Source organism: Harpia harpyja, chromosome Z (genome assembly GCF_026419915.1).
Source record: "Harpia harpyja isolate bHarHar1 chromosome Z, bHarHar1 primary haplotype, whole genome shotgun sequence".
Classification (NCBI taxonomy): Eukaryota; Metazoa; Chordata; class Aves; order Accipitriformes; family Accipitridae; genus Harpia; species Harpia harpyja.
Genome location: NC_068969.1, coordinates 80,030,561 through 80,047,171, shown reverse-complemented (window position 1 = coordinate 80,047,171; position 16,611 = coordinate 80,030,561). Strand labels below are relative to the sequence as shown.

Genomic DNA, 16,611 nt, shown 5'->3' with positions numbered 1-16,611 from the left:
AGCGGCGAATCCCTGCCCCCACTTCCCCGTTCCTATACTAGATGGGACGTCCCATGGTATGGAATACACCGTTGGCCAGTTTGGGTCAGGTGCCCTGGCTGTGTCCTGTGCCAACTTCTTGTGCCCCTCCAGCTTTCTCACTGGCTGGGCATGAGAAGCTGAAAAATCCTTGACATTAGTCTAAACACTACTGAGCAACAACTGAAAACATCAGTGTTATCAACATTCTTCACATACTGAACTCAAAACACAGCACTGTACCAGCTACTAGGAAGACAGTTAACTCTATCCCAGCTGAAACCAGGACACAGGCTGACACAGTAAAAGTGGCATGTGGCTCCAATCTTCAGTTTATCTTCTTATGTAAAATAAGTAGTGTTTCATGCTGAGAATTGCAGTGACAATGTTGTCCAGTCAACTTCTTGACTATGACATTTGGTGCTCTGTACCAAACACTGAATGATATTAGCTCAGAAATATTTTTGCCCTGGAGAGTTAAGTGTTTGAAGTGATGCAGGAGCAAGGGATCAAGTTTAGATTCAAGTAAAACAATAGATACTGACCTAAAATTTCAGTAACATAGTGCTTTGGAAAGATAATCTGATGCCGATTTACCAGTATCTGAACAGTGCAAATGAAACAATTGCATGAAATTGCTTATGGATTTTTTTTTTTTTTAATCAAACCTTTGGAATTCAAAGGGCTTGGATGTTTACTTCTTGCATTTTCATTCCCTGCTGTTATAAATCTTTCCATTAGATTGTATGTCCCAAAAGACTGGATTTTGCTCCAAAACAGGGCCAAAGGAACAGGTTAATAGAAGCCATTGTTATGGTTGGTACTTCAGAAGAGGTCCGCGGATGACAATCTAATTTAGAGGGAGAAAGCCTATTTTTATTTTTATTACAATTAATATCACTAAGGATGAGAGCATCATGAGCAAAAGCTCATACTAATGAAAAGTTCCTTAGGAGGCAAATAAGACTGCTTATTTTTATTATCAGATAAGACAAATAAGAAATACTTAATAAACTCCAAAAGTCATATTGCTAAAGCATTATGACAGAATGTAGGAATTGCCATTATTTGTTTTGGAATAAATACCAAACCTCACGAAAGAGTTTTCCAGGTATGCTGTAAGTACACAAAAGTAACAAAAAAATGCCCTGGTTCTATGCTAGCGTGATGTTTTAATGAGGAAAAAAAAGCACCAAAATACGCAAACAAATACTTAAGCCATGTCAGAGATTGCCATTCTACTGCAGCAGAGAATGGTTTCTGGGGATGGAACATGTAACTGCCTGACAGCTCCTATATCAACAGAGCATTTCCTATGCCACTCCATCTTCCATGAGGGGGTAAATACACCATGCTGAAATACTGAAGTCTACACCGCAAATGGTTATTTACAGGTCAACAAAAAGGTGTATCTCTTTCTCCACAGCTCCTTACATAGCATATTCAAATGCTGATGACTGTATTCTGCTCTCATCCCCTTTTCTGAGTGATTAAATCACTTGAAAAGAGTTGAGAAAGAGGAAGGAGGGGACAGAGTTTAGCTACCACCTGTCTCTTCCTCTAGCACTTGAGAAGAGACCAAGGATTGCAGGTGCAGGATGAAGAACAGGATTCATCCTAACAGATAACAGGTTTTAAATAGATCTGGGAGAGGCTTCCTTCCCTGAGATGTTGCAGCACTTTTCCTGGGATGGATCTACCTTGCCCTGTGTAAAAGGACACTAGCAAGTAACTTTGAGACCTGCTGGATTCTGTCTACCAATTTGGGTTTATACACTGTTTGACATCACTAACTGCATTCACAAGTCAAGAAAGTTGCATTTTTTTTTTGCTGTTGTCATCCCTTTTCCCTAAATGATGATGGAGAACTGCTAGAGGAGGCTGTCCCAGAACCGCCCTGCACTCATGCACTTCTTACTGTAGACATGACCACATATTTTGGCAGCATTGTTGACTTCCACTTCTGGGGCTTCCTTATTTGGATAAAGGAAATATCTTAAAAACCCCGTACGTTCTTGAAAAATCATAGTCCTACTAAATGTAGTCCAAAACTAAATTCAGTACATTATATGTGACTGTTTCCTGATTACATCCTAAGTATAGAGACTTCTAAGCTACAGGTGAGGTGCTGAGGGAATCAGAAATAACTTCTGCATCAGTCTGCCTCTTCCACAAATGTTACGTATCTTAGTATTTTATCCTTGGGGAACAGCAGATGGTAAGTGCTTTGGGAAGGTCTTTAAACACTCTATGACAATTTCAACAACTTTTTATTGTTATTAATCCTAGATCTTGTATAGCTAGTTAAGCCTCACCCAGAAAGCCTCACCCAACAGAGTTTATATGTGTTTTTATACTTTGGAATGTTAAGTGTTTTAGATGCAGTCTCTGCTGGGAGCTCTTATATAAATAACAGGTTTTCTTCCATGAAACAAGCAAGTATTCAAAACACACACACCAAAAAAAAAAAAAATCCTGAAATTGTGCTGTATTGTTTAACTTCTTAAGAGTTTGTGATGTCATTTTTTATAAGTTAAGAAAAACAAATCCTGTCACATTCTGAGTTTTGAATAAGCCAAAAAAAAGAGATTAAGTGTTCCAAACACGTAAACATTTCATCCAATTAGTTAGTTCAGTCTGGCTTCTCTATCTCTGAACTGCTTCCAATAAACTTTGAATATAGAAAGATAAACCCATTGATAAATTTCTACTACTGTCAAGATATAATGTTGCTTTTCATAAAAAGTAGTTTTAGTATTTGAATTTGTGTATGAATTATTTGTTCTTTTTCTGTGGTGATTCCTGAATTTCTGTGACTTTTTTACTAATTCACTATATTCTGTTACTCTGAAACAATTCCGAAGGGGCCTGATTCTGAAGACTCTGAAAGACCATCTCTGGAATAATCAGATGTTTGCTGGCTGAGTGTCTCCAAAGACAGATGACAGTAGAGAAAGATCACAGAGAAGTAGAGCAGCTAAAGTTAAAAAGTGATTGCTCAGATGCCAACAGATGAAATCTGATTGGTGCAAGCATATAGCCAGCAAAATGCTAGATTTTTTTGGTTTAGGAAATGGAAAATGGCAAAGGAAAAATGGAGAGGAGAGGAGCTGTAGATATTCTGCTTCACTGTTTTTAGCATTGGTAGTAAGGCATATTGCTAGAGTTTGAATCCCTTTCAGCTTCACCATCTGGGGTGGAACTACACTATCAAAACTGCATGCTCTAAGGAAAATGATTAACTTTTCAAGAATAAAACTTTAGCTCACTAACATATTCAGTATTTCAAACATTGCTGTTTTCTGCATAAAATGCTTCCGCCACTGGTTATCATTTATTTAACTTCTAAGGTTCAAGTCAAAGTCATGCCAGATATTAACTATAAAGAAAAATCTTGTTTGGTACTTCTAACTGATTTTGAATAATGTGTAGTTAAAAATGCGGAAGAAAAGGAATCTGAAGATACTTATACAATGTACTTCAGCCACCCCGTACCTGAGCGAACTCTACCTATGGAATGGAAACTGCCAAACAAGCTGAAAATCATTGTATCACTGGCAAGCAGTGGAGGAAAAGAAAGGAAAACTTATACACACATACTGTATATTCTTTGAAAAGTGCTGGGGCTCTTCACTGCCTACACTGAGCAGCAGGTGACATACAAGAATGAAGGGCCTACCTACCCCGTGAGACACCTGAGGGCTCCCACATTCAGAATCCCCCAACCATCTAAGCAGGACCAAAGTATCACAACAACTTTCTACATTTACGAAAGGATTGTGTATTTACAACACAAACTCCTGCTCACTGATGCAAGTTCTATTTATGCAAGCACCTAAGTGGGAACTGTGAATATCTAAATGGAAGTGCATCTCCCATTGTAGCTTCTGAGCTGCTGGAAAACCTGGGCCCCTGGAATTAATCCTGCAGAAATACTGAGAGCGATGGGACATCACTATTGTAGTGCAGAGGGGGCATTTCACCCAAACATGCTGTGTAATTCTGAGAATGATGTAGGAAAATGCCTAAACCCTCAGATATTTAATTTAACATTGACCTACCATGTATTATGCCTGCTTGGAGGCTCTACCTGAATTTAGAGCTGCAAGTCTGTGTTTAAAAATGCATTGCCTTTTCTGCAGGATATAAAGAAGTTATATAGGAAACAGAAAGAGACACAGAACAATCCTATCTTGTAATACCAAAGCAATGTTCCTGGGAGGAAAAGATAAAGAAAAGGTTAGATTTTCTAAGAGCGTACCCTGCCTGCATTCTAAATGTGGAGAAAAGCATATTCTTGCTAAGCATATTATTTGCCTTCTTCTGGCTAATGCTAAAAACTACTGCAAAGTTGTTAACCTGTCTCTTTTTCTGAACAAGGAGAGTCATTCCTTAGGAAATCTCCTTACATACATTCACTCCCTACACATAAAGCCTTGATCTTTTCTTAGATCTTAAAAGATCTTAAATCTTCCTAAGTCTTCTCAGATCCTTGGGCTGAAGACAGTATAGCTTTGATATCTTGTGCCTGGCAATATTGTTGTGAGTCTCACAAAAGAATAAGAAGCATACTTCTGTAAGTTCTTCTCTGGTTAAAAATAGCATTGTCAAATGTCTTCATGTCGATTTAATTGGGAAGACACTTTCAGAAAGCTCTTTTTTTCTCATAATCATTAATGCATAACTCTACTGTTCTTCTAGACACAACTGCAAGAAAAATAACTGGGTTTTTTGTTATATCACTGTTAGACAACAATAGTACACTTCCAATATCAAAGGAGTGTAAAATCATCTGCAGCTAGAAAGTCGGTGTGATAATGGAGGAATCTTACATTTTATATGCTAATAACACAGAATTCATAAGGTAAATAGTAACAATTGTCAATAAAACATTTCCTGACAATTAACATATAGCTTGGTTTTACACTGAACCCTCAGGCCCTTCAAACTATTGTAAATGCCAGGAAATGTCCTCCTTATTTCTTAAAAGATAAGCATAGTTTGCAACATGAAACTTGTAAACAGCTCATTCCTGACAAATTGGATGTCATGTTTTCTTCAGCCAAATTGCGTTTCTTGGATTATGCAGCATTTATGACATATTTTAGACCACACTACTCCATGCATACAGGAGCCTTAACCTCTATAATTACATGCTAATAAACCCAAGAACCACAGAATGTTTACATCTTTGCCCAACCAAATGTCTTTAGAAAGAAACAAAAATTCCAGAAGTTCATCTGTCATGCATATTCATAGATTATTCCAGGGTGTACTTGAATAAGCAAGCACTTTTTAATTTAAGCTACTGTGCTTTACGTAGCTGTACTTGAAAGAGCATTTCTAAAATGTTAACCATGGCACTTCTGTTTGTTGTACAAATAATAGGTTGTAGAGAGTTATCAGATGAAATACATTGTAAATCTCAATGCAGAAGAGCTGTTATGATTTCATGTGCAGATCTGAGCTTTAAACCCAAACATGCCTTCTCTGCACAGGGCAAAGACTTTCTCAACAATGGCTGACATAACGCATAAAAGATGAAGAGAAATGTGGCAGTCTTTAGTCCATGCACATGCTGCTTCATCAACATATAGTTTTATTTAGGATTCCCATATGATTTATTTGGCTCTTCAATGAGGTGTGCATTTTCCAGGGATAATCCAAGTATGTAAACACATGTGCCCAGACGCTATGGGAGCATTCGAATAGGCTCATGGCAGGAGCTTTAGAAATGTGTGTAATAACAATACATTTTCTTGTGGTTTTGCAAGAGACTTATAGGAGCTGCCATGAACCTTTCACAAGCGGCCAACACAAATTTGGCCAGGTTGATGTTCTCATCTGATTGCCACAGCTTGCATTTTGACTGTTCTATTAGCAGATGCTGGAGTTGCAGATACTAGCCAACACGTTTAAGTGAAGGCTTGAAGGGAGCTAAGAGAGCTGTATGAAGGGGCTTTGCTCCCCAGGCCAAGCACCTGCAGCCTTTACCTCCAGACAGACGGGAGCAGCGAGCGTTACAGCACAACAGCATTTCAGCTTATGTGTCCTAGAAACGCTCAAAGCCTTACTAGGCAAGCACATCAAAGGAAGCAGACCAGTGCACCAGGGCGGGAGGGGGCCCATCCCTGGATCTGCACACCCTGCGCCTGCACGACTGGCTACGCCTGCCTGCCTTGCGCTGGCCACCGCCTCCCACCCTTGCCAATGTGCCCTATTCCTGCTTCAGCCATCCCTCCCCGCGTGCCCCTCATCCTCACGGGGCCTCACCCACGGGGCTCACCCCTGCCCGCACGCCCTCTGCCTGCCTGCGCGCCCCATCCCTCCCCACACACCCGACCCTCGCCCGCGCCCCGTCGCTCTCTGTGCGCCCCACCGCTGCCCGCACGCTCCGTCCCTGCCCGTGCGCTCTGCCCTTGCTCGGGCGCCCCGTTCCCATGCCCACCCCGAGCCTGCCCGTGCGCCCGTCCGCGCACGCCCCACGCCCGCCTGCGCGCCGCGCACCCTCCCCAGTGCCCGCTCCGTCCGAGCCCCGGGGGATCCTCGGGGGAGGCGGCGGCGGCGGGCGGGGGCGGACCGGCGGCGGCGGCCGCTCCCCGCCTCCCTCCCCGCCGCCCGGCAGCGGGGGGCCGCGCCCCCGCGCACCTCCCTGCCCTGCGGGGCCCGGAGGCGCCGCGCACCCCGCGCCGCTCGCAGAGGTGCGTAGGGGCGGCCGCGAGGCAGGCGCGGAGCGGCGGAGCGGGCGGCCGCCGGTGCGCCACGCCGGAGCGCCGCGGGAGCAGGATGGCCGCGGCGGCGGGGCAGCGCCGGGGCACTGCCGCCTCCCTGCTCGCCCTCGCCCTGGGGCTCCTCGCCGCCGCGCAGGTAAGGGGGTCCGGCGGCTCGCCCACCCCCGTCCCCGGGGGGGTGGGGGTGGTCAGCGCCGGGCCGGGGCTCCCCTGCTCCGGGGGAAGGGCGGGGGGGCGCGGCGGCGGGACCTCCGCGGGGCGCGGCGGCGCGCTCCGCACCTGCGGGCGCCGGGATGCTCCCGTCCCCGGGCTGGGGGAGCGCTGCCCCGGCCGGCGGCGGGGCTTCTCCTCAGCCGACAGGTAGCTGCCGCGGCTGCCCGCAGCCCCTGCCCTGCACGGGGGGCTGGCGGGAGGCTCTGCCTGCAGCTGTGTTTGCCGAGCGGACGTCGGCGGGAGTCTGCGCCAGGCTGGTTTTACAGCTCTCTGGAAGGGAGGATGGGCGGGTCGTTATTACAAAAGTTACGATACTGCCGAGCTTTGCCGGGTGTTGGGGGGGTGCTGGTGGTGGTGAGGTTCTTAGCCTTCTTCGGTGGGGGAAAATACTCTCCAAGATGCAGAGCAACTTTCGGAGTCCCCCGCCTGCGTTTCTCGGACGGATATGTCGTTTTGAAAGCAGACCGCAGAGCTGGGCCGTGTCACTGCATTTCCCTTGGGTGTAATTTACATCCTCGAACATGCTCTACAGGTAGTTTGCTTTGCTTAGTCATCAATTTGCCATTGCCCAGCTTTTATTTCAGACTCTAGCAAAGGCAAGAAAAAGAAAGAAAGAAAGAAAAAAAGAAATAGAAAAAAGAAAAATAACCTCTCTGATGATGCCCCAGCCAGCCCTCTGGAGACAATAAATGAACTCACTTTCAGCTTTGTATGTGCCCTAAAGAAAAGCAAGTGTGAACATGGCTCTCCTAAATCATTCCCATTTGTTTTTGTTCTTAAATTTTGAAGCTGAGTTTTAAATAAGTAATAGCACATTTGCAGTAAAGATGACGATCTTTTTGTGTTTAGGGCATTAGCTTAACTTAACCCTCTCAAGGAAAAAAAAGCCCAACTTAATTAAAAAAACGTACAGGGTCACTTGAAGTAAACTTAGAAACATTATTCTCCATATAACTTCAGGCTGCTGCTGAATGGGACATTTCAGGTCCCCTCCTGTGCTCCTGACCATGTATTTTCTCCTCCCTTGAACCTCAGTGGTAACTGTACATCCATGAGCAGGTTAGCCTAGTGATCTGAGTAAAGTTCTTAATCTTGATAGAGAAACTTTTATGTTAGATTACTTTGCCTTCTGTTGCACTACCACTGGATCCCATGCGAAGGAGGTGATTCAAAAGCACAGTGGGGGGCTGTGGACGATGAGATGTGATGCCAACCTACAGTTGCAGGCTTGTGGTCAGGACTGGATCATGACTGTGTCACTGGAAAATTTGCTGACAAAAGGCTACTTGGTGCATTGGTAGCACTGATGTGCCTCAGGAACGCACAGATTGTCCCATAGAGGCCAATGTATAATGGGATCTGGTATCTGTTTCTGATAAAGGCCACTAGAGCTGTAATAGCAGTGGTCCTGCAATGGAAACCTCATCTGCCACATCCTTTAACCCTGCCACCAGGTCTGTTCCCAAAACGGAGATTGAGCTGATCTCCCCTGGCACTCAGCTCTGTCCCTGCTTATCCTGTCCCTGTGCACCTGCTTGCCCTCTTTTTTGCAAGCAGCTCCTCTTTGTGGGGAATTAAAATAGCTCCTTACTTCTTTTTTACATGCAAATACAGAATATTCAGGCTTACTTTGAAAAAGTGTGGAGTGAGTGAGATGCAGTGCAGTGGCCTGGGAGCTGGAACAGACAGGCAGTTTAGTTTCCTTTGGGTAGTTAGTTACATGAATTTCATTTTACAGTTACTGAGATAGTGTTACTCTTGAAATAGCAGTTTGGCGCTGCCTCCTGCCTCTAGTCTCAAATTTACACAGTGATATTGTGAATAAAATCAGTTGTCCTCAGGGACAGCATTTCCTAGGGCCAAGAACATAATCAGCCCGGGAAGCCTGCTGTTGTTTTTCTAGCATTTGTAATGCGAGATAGTGGAATAAGTGAGGATTAAAGTTATGCTTTACTAAGCAGTCACAGATATGTGCATGCATCACAAAGAAGATATTAAAAATGACTGTAATTCTGTAATGCTGCATTGTATTAATCTAAATTTTAGATTAAATTAAGATGAAAAATGATTGTTCTCATGTAGTAAGTATGACCATGAATTTAGGATTTGGATGATATTGCCATACCATATTATGATAAAAAGGAGAATACAAAACCCTTTGTATTTTTTTGGAAGGAGAAGTAAACTGAATCTTCAAATTGCGTGTTGTTATTATTATTTTATAAGTCCTTCAGGAACTAGGCCAAATTGGGTCTTTTAATTAGTAGTTAATAGGATCTATTAATAATTATAGGTCCGAACTCTATTTTGAAGCTGTATTTTGGAATTAAGTACTAGTGTGCTGGGGATGACATGCATTCCTACTGCATCCTCAGTTCGGTGTTCCTGTGGAATTTCAATTTCCTCTTCTTTTTGCATAGTTTTGACAAAGAATGGCTATCACAATTTTTTATAGTTTTGTCCTCCTTTAGGTCTATAAACCAATAGCTGTCGAGTTTTAGTGGCACTTCTCTTCTTTAGAGTGATTCTTCTCACAGTGATTTTTTTATTTTTATATACTTGCTGTGGCAAATTTTAAAAATGTGGAAGAGATTACAGTAGATACTCCAACAAAAAAAACCTAAATTGGCTTTTTTAATTTCATTGTGACACAATAGTTATTGTAGTAGACTCAGCTTTTAGCTCTGCTGAAGACCTCATGTAGGAGCTTCATGGATAAGTGCAGGCATTTTCAAATGTGTTTTATGGGCTGACTGGATATGAGCAGGTTTCTGTCTGGAAGGGGTGTAGGGAAATGTAGACCATTGGTAAATTGAATTTTCATTGTACTCCTAGACTTTTTGTGCCTCATGTTTGTTTTTATATTTAAATAGTGTGGATGTTACAATGTTCCCTTTTTTATATCCATGACATGTATTATAGGGTGGGAGGGAGTGAAGTGGGTGTATTTTGTGTGTTAAGAAATAGTTCTTATGGAGAAGAAGGCATCCTTCTAAAATACTTGCATGTAGTGAAATAATAGTAAATTATATTAAGCATCTACCTTTATCATTTCTCCAACAAAAAACTTACCAAGTAAAAATCCACCGAGTTTTGTTCCACTGTCCAGAGAAGACTATAACTTTCTCTTCTATTGAATAAAGTCAGAAACAAGGCCAGTCAAAGCTACTGGAAACAGGAATACACTCACAATCCCTACATTTGAAAAACAGGCCATGTTACAGTTAGAAGGTCAAAATACTTAAGTCTGGAAGCAGCTTAGATGAGACTGTAGAAAAAAAATGAGTTGAGGATAAAATATTAGAATACAAATAGTAAATTGATGTAGTTCAACTAGTCAAGCCAGCACTGAAATATCACCATGCCCCTGCTTGTTCCATATAGAATCATCTTGAAAGCAGTTTGTACACATCAAAATAATTTTGTAGTGTGTTTCTTGTGGATATTGGTAGTATTACGACCAAAATTACACCAGTGAATGTAATTATGGCTGGTAATGTTAAAGTTGAGCAGACTCAAAGAAATTCACCTTGTTGTAGAAGGCTTAAATAAACTTCTGTTACTTTAATGACTGGAGCTGTCTTTTGAGCTTTGTAGTACATAAAATGGGTTCTTGTTTATATTGTCAGCTGAAGGTATGAAGACACAGGAAGTTATATTCTTTTTACACCATCATCTGTCATATCATTGAAGTTCCCATTGTTTCAAATAATAAGACTCCTTCTCCCCCTCTAATTAGAAACACAGGATCACAGACTGGTTGAGGTTGGCAGGGACCTCTAGAGATAATCTTGTCCAATCCCTCTGCTCAGTCAGGGTCACCCGGAGCCAGTGGCCCAGGACTATGTCCAGATGGCTTTTGAATATCTTCAGGGATGGAGACTCCACCATTTCTCTGGGCAACCTGTGCCAGTGCTCAGTCACCCTCACAGTAAAAGAGTGTTTCCTGATGTTCAGAGGGAACCTCCTGTGTGTCAGTCTACAACCTTTGCCTCTTGTCCTGTCGCTGGGCACCACTGAAACGAGCCTGGCTCCATCTTCTCTGCGCTCTCACTTCAGGTATTTCTGTACATTAGTAAGATCCCCCTGAGCCTGCTTTTCTCCAGGCTGAACAGTCCTTCTCAGCCTTTCCTCATACGAGAGATGATCCAGTCCCATCATCATCTTTGTGGCCCTTTGTTGGACTCTCTATGGTATGTCCATCTCTCTCTTGTATTTGGGAGCCCAGAACTGGACACAGGACTCCAGGTGTGGCTTCATCAGTGCTGAGTAGAGCGGAAGGATCAGCTCCCTCGACCTCCTGGCAGTACTATGTCTACTGTAGCCCAGGATACCATTTGCCTTCTTTACCACAAGGCAACACTGCTGGCTCATGGTCAACTTTTTGTCTACCAGCCCTGCCCCTGCCCCATCCTTTTCTGCAGAGCTGCTGTTTACTTACAAATTTGGTGAAGAGAAGACTTTGGGCTAGCTTTTTCCTGTGGTGGGCACCTGACTTTAACCAAATGTTTTTAGGAAAGTTTCATGCAAAATTATAGAGCCATTTCTGAGAATTCAGGTGGATGGGGAAAAATGTAACTTAAAGCAGTTCTAATGACCTTTCTTTCATGAAAGCTTTAAGTCCCCTTAGTTTCTTTGTGAAGAAGGGTTGAAGATTTAGCAAGAGGAAGGCTTTGCACTGGAGATGTCTGTTGCTAAAATTGTGAAAGTGAGACTAAATTTGCTTAAGTTACAGGTTTCTGAGCATTCATAGCCTGCAGCTCACTAAGGATTTAGGCCGTCAGCATTTTCACACGTTTTCACAGGCCATATGTGAATATATGCATATGTCAGTGAAGAAGCTGTACTTCCTTTTCTCTTGTTGCACCGGGCAAAGTCAGATTATTCACAAACTGATATTACATCTGGATCCTACAGTCATGTTTTCATCTGGACATACTGTGCAAAGTTGGGGTGGATGAAGGATTTGTGACATCCAAATGCAGATGAAACAAGAGCTACAACAGGTCAAGAGATAAACACAGGGAATGGGAATATTTTAGCACTGGCCTGATTGTACAGCTTCTGACAAGTTATATGATATCTGACAATATTAGTTGTTGCTCTCTTGTGTGACCCCAATACACAACTCTTCTGTAATAGCTTTTGCCTCCTTAAGCTCAAGAGAAAAGAGGGAATCAAACTATACTTTCATGACATCTATCTGATTTAAAATTTTATCTCATTCCTCTTTACAGCTATATGCCAAATGTCACAGAGTTAAAAATATTGCCCTGTTTGTATTTCCAGCAATAATTGGGTTGATAATGCAACCAAATGTACAGTTAGGTACAGACATGGAATACTCTGTTATCTTATCATTAATGAGTGATGGCAGGATTGATTGATGAACATATCCTTCAAACAGAAGAGGTATAATTTTTGATAATCTAGATTAGATTACTAGTATCATGTTCCAGTCTCATGTCCCTGTAAATTACTTCTCTTAACAAAAACGTAACCTGTGCATTAAAATGCATCTCTGTTCTTGGTGTAGAAGTTCATATGGGGTGCATGAAGTGGGCACTGCTACAGCTTTATGGAAACATCAGAGGATGTAAATCATTGCTGCTAGGTGTCCCAAGGATTAAGGAATTTTGTGTGGCTCTTGGATACGTATGTGTTTTGTACTAGGAGTTTCGAAAATCTTGGTTAGAAATTGAATCTTTTCCTTAGATTTTGAAGTCACTTAACATGAAAAAAAAAAAAAAAAAAGAGCCCTGGTATGCTTTTAGTCCTCTTTCACTGCAATCCATACTTCAATACTTTTACTCTCCAGTGTCTTCTAAATTTTTTTTCCTACAACATGTAATACAGTATGCCTTGCCTGTGATCAAAAAGATGATCAAACATGATGAAGTCTGCTAATGGGATGATGTATGGTGAGTACACTAGCAAGTCATTAGCTGGATTTAGCAACCACAGTATTCCCTGTATGCTTCTGTTCCTGTATTTTAAATCTTCCCATAACAGCTCAATGTTACCATTGTGGACCTTAAGGCCCTCTGCACCCTAAAAATGCAGTTGTGTCTCAGCTGCAAACAAGCCATTTCTGTTTTAGTAAGCAATGTAATAGCAGTGTAACATGTCATTTACAAGACTTGGTGAATAATGCCATGTGCATCTGAGTCACGCCCCTATTAAATTTAATTAAACTCTTTAGACCCTTCTCAGTCTTAAGAGTATGTCTTTTGTATGCCTTTTGAGAGAAATGCGCAGTCAGCATAATTGTTGAACATGTATTTGCAAGGAAACTTACCAAGAGGGGGAGAAATGGAAAGAAAAAAGACAATTCAAGGCCTTTGGGAAATACATTAAGTGGAGCTGCAGTAGGTACCTTGGAATAAATTATGGGATGAATAGATCACTAGTGTTGTTTGACACGCAGTTATATTTTCTACAAATAGGAGAAAAAAAGAAAGGAGAGAAAAAAAGAAATTGCATAATTTGGAATGAACATGTAGAGGAAATGAGATTACAACGAGTTCTGCTGGATAACAGAAAGCCTGGTTCTTTAAGCACGTTGTTCTACTGAGTGGACAAGAGCAGTATTATATGTGCTGCTTACACACCAGTTCGGGACTGGTGTGGGAATGGAGTGGGTGATCTAGCAGAATTGTCCCATCTCAGCCAATAATATCCATCAGAGGAATTAAACAAAGCCTATTCTTGCATCCATGCTTCAGTTTGTTCATAGTCCTATGTGGCTAGGTGCCATAAATAATGACTGCATTACATCAGTCCCAGATATGGCTTGTGGAGTGTTGTTTGATACTGTTACTTTTGACTCAACCAAGTGTTTCCAGAATTTTCATCTGTACAAATATATTTTTTTAAACTGACCCTGTATATGTCAGTTCTTTCAATGAGGCATTTAATAATGGAAGAGTGGATTTATTCAAAACTGCCAGTAATTGTTTCATTTAGTTTTGTTTTGACGGATTAAACAGGCATATGTATTGCATTGAAAGGAGAGACCTGCCTGTGGATTTTGACATAGTTGTAATAATACTGCGACTCTCCGTGTAGCTCAGGTGGGCTGCAGAAACCAGTTTATCTTTGGGCTGCACATGTTTTTTGATTCTATGAAGAGTTGATATGAAGGAAAGACTTCATGTATAAGAGTGACACTACTATGTAAGATAATAGCCAAAAACTAGTCCTGTGCGGCTGCGTGTTTTATTTTCTTTTATTTTATTTGTCTCAGTGTTTTTTAGAGGAAATAGAGGGGACCTAGGTTCATCCTGACTTACGCTAACTCCCAGAGAAATGACTGACCAACTGCTGCACTGGAAAACACCCCTTCCTTCTTGCTGTGGGCTTGGCTGGGCTATGTCGTGGTAGGGAAGGGGAAATGAAGAAGGGAAGATTTTTTTAACAGATGAATGACATTTCAAGCTTTCTTTTCAATTTCAGAAAATCTGATATTTAAGTGTTTGAAATTTTTCAGTTGGTTGGAGAATTAAGAAGGCAGAAAAGATTGGAGCTGAATGTCTCAGTGATCATTTTGCTTAACTAATGTTTGGAAAAATGGTGCATTTGTAAAACTTTTTTCAAGGAAAGAATAACTGCTTAATTGTAATAGGCAGTGTCAGTAATTTCATGGCAATGTACTATGGTAGACTGGTGCAGAGGGTGGTACATGGGAACATTTTGAAGTGAAAACAGTTTAATTTTTCTCTGAAGTTTAATTAGAAAATTCTCTTTTTGATATCTGACATTTTAAACATCTGTATGTTTCAATGAGAAAAAGCTACCTTTGCAAAATCTCTCAAAGAAATAAAGGTGTGCCAATGTAAAAGACAGAAATTAATTTCCAAATATTTTTTGTCTTCCCCCCTTACTTCTCCCTGGCTTTCTGAATCCTCTTGCTACAGCCATGCTCCTGCTAAAATGTGTGTATGTTGTGTGTTTGTAACTTCAGTTGTAAGTGATCCCAGTGAACCTAGGAAATCAGTCATATGAATCAACTTAGGTGTTTGCAGATTTGGAGGCTGTGTCTGAACAGTCCTTAGAAAAGCAACAAGACCTCTACGTTTGGTATGTTCTCCCCCATTGCCTTTTACTTCTGACCTTTAGCTCACAAATAATGGCACCGGATATTGCATCCAAAGGCTTATTATGAGCACTGTCACTGAAGCATAATGCTTCACCTGCAATTTGTGCAGCGGCTTTTCAAATTCTGTTTAGTGGAAGACTGCTGTCAAGAGGTAAACTCTTGAAATCCACTTGGAGTTTAAATGAAGTACCTACAAGTTTCTGTGCTGTACTGCAATGATTAATTGAAGGTGGTGTTTATCCTGGAGGTGAATGATCTTCAACCTTTGAATATAACCTTTTTTCCTTTTTTTTAAGAGATGCTTTTCAGGTATGAGTCAGCATTATATTTAATGACCTGTCTACAAACATGTTTTTGTAGAAATTGTCCTGTTTAGGGTTAAATTCTATGACATGCTAACCAACCTTTGCTTAGTCTTTATGAAGGAGTATTTCAGAAGATTAAAGAGCAGTTGCTAGATAGGTTAGAAATTTGAACCTTTGGCTTTCATTGGAATATTTATGTTGGTATTTAGGTTCCTACTGAAGTTCATTTTATGACTAAGCAAGCTCTCTCTTTGCTTTTTAAATTCCATATTTTCATGTTGCATAGTTGATAAACGCTTAAGCATTTGCATTTACTAAGAAAATGTACACTTATCCTGTAGTCCCTTACAAGAATAAGCTGTTATTACAGTCTAGCACCTATACACCTGTATATGCATATGTTGGGCAAAGGTAGAAGTCATTAAAAAAAGATCCCTTCTACATTTGAAAGCTACTTGCCTCATTACCTTAGCATTCAATTACAGAGAGAAGATCTTTTAATGGGTGATTTTGAATATGAATTATGCCCTACATAAACTGTGCTTAATTTGTAGTAAGCAAAACTAAGATACAGAACAAAGACACGTTGCACGCAGACAGGAAAAGAACTCTGTTTTTCTTTTAACATAAAAGCTTGTGCTGTATTAATATTTTTATTAGAAAAATGTTTCTTTCCTCTCCCTTCTGTATTCAGTCTCTGACACTTTTGGCGACAGTGTCATAACATTGTTATGATGTTTTGCATTTAAAAGTAAATAAGCATACTGAAACGAGGACTACGTAGTTTTGGGGTTTGAACCAAAGACCAGGAAATGGCTTTATCTTTGCATTGGTTTATTTATTCAATTTTCCTCATTTAAAACAGTTTGAAGCAGTGTGGTTGTAGAACGTATGCGTCTTCAGTGGCAAATTTTAAACATATCTGGCCTGGGTTAATCACAGTGAGGTTGTAGTGTAGAAAGGATTTATTATCTGGTGGCTGGCTTTTTCAAGGAGGTTGAGTGTAGGGGTTACTTGACTGCCATTAACTTTTAATACAATTTTGAAGCCTAACTTAATCTTCTTATTACGACAACTGAGGAATCTACTACACACTGAACAGCCACACAGTGAAGAATGTTTTTACCTGCTAGAAAAGACACATAGGGGAAAGAAGCAGGAACAGCTTGGTTGCTGTTCAGGGGGAGAAATACAACAGAATTCATCTGGCAGGCGGTAGTTTCTGCACTTCCCTTGACTGACTGAC

General features: G+C 41.3%; 1 protein-coding gene across 2 annotated transcripts in view; it reads left to right on the top strand.

The window, feature by feature from the left end:
- Window positions 1–6,770: 6,770 nt before the first annotated feature.
- The window catches only part of ADAMTSL1 (ADAMTS like 1), a 474,745-nt gene continuing 464,904 nt past the window's right edge, over window positions 6,771–16,611 (top strand). The window contains exon 1 of one of the 2 annotated variants that reach the window (XM_052776382.1): window positions 6,771–6,885. In XM_052776382.1, coding sequence (XP_052632342.1) covers window positions 6,805–6,885 — 81 coding nt within the window. In that variant the 5' untranslated portion in view covers window positions 6,771–6,804. The remainder of the gene's footprint in view (window positions 6,886–16,611) is intronic. The other variant, XM_052776381.1, reaches the window with a different exon arrangement.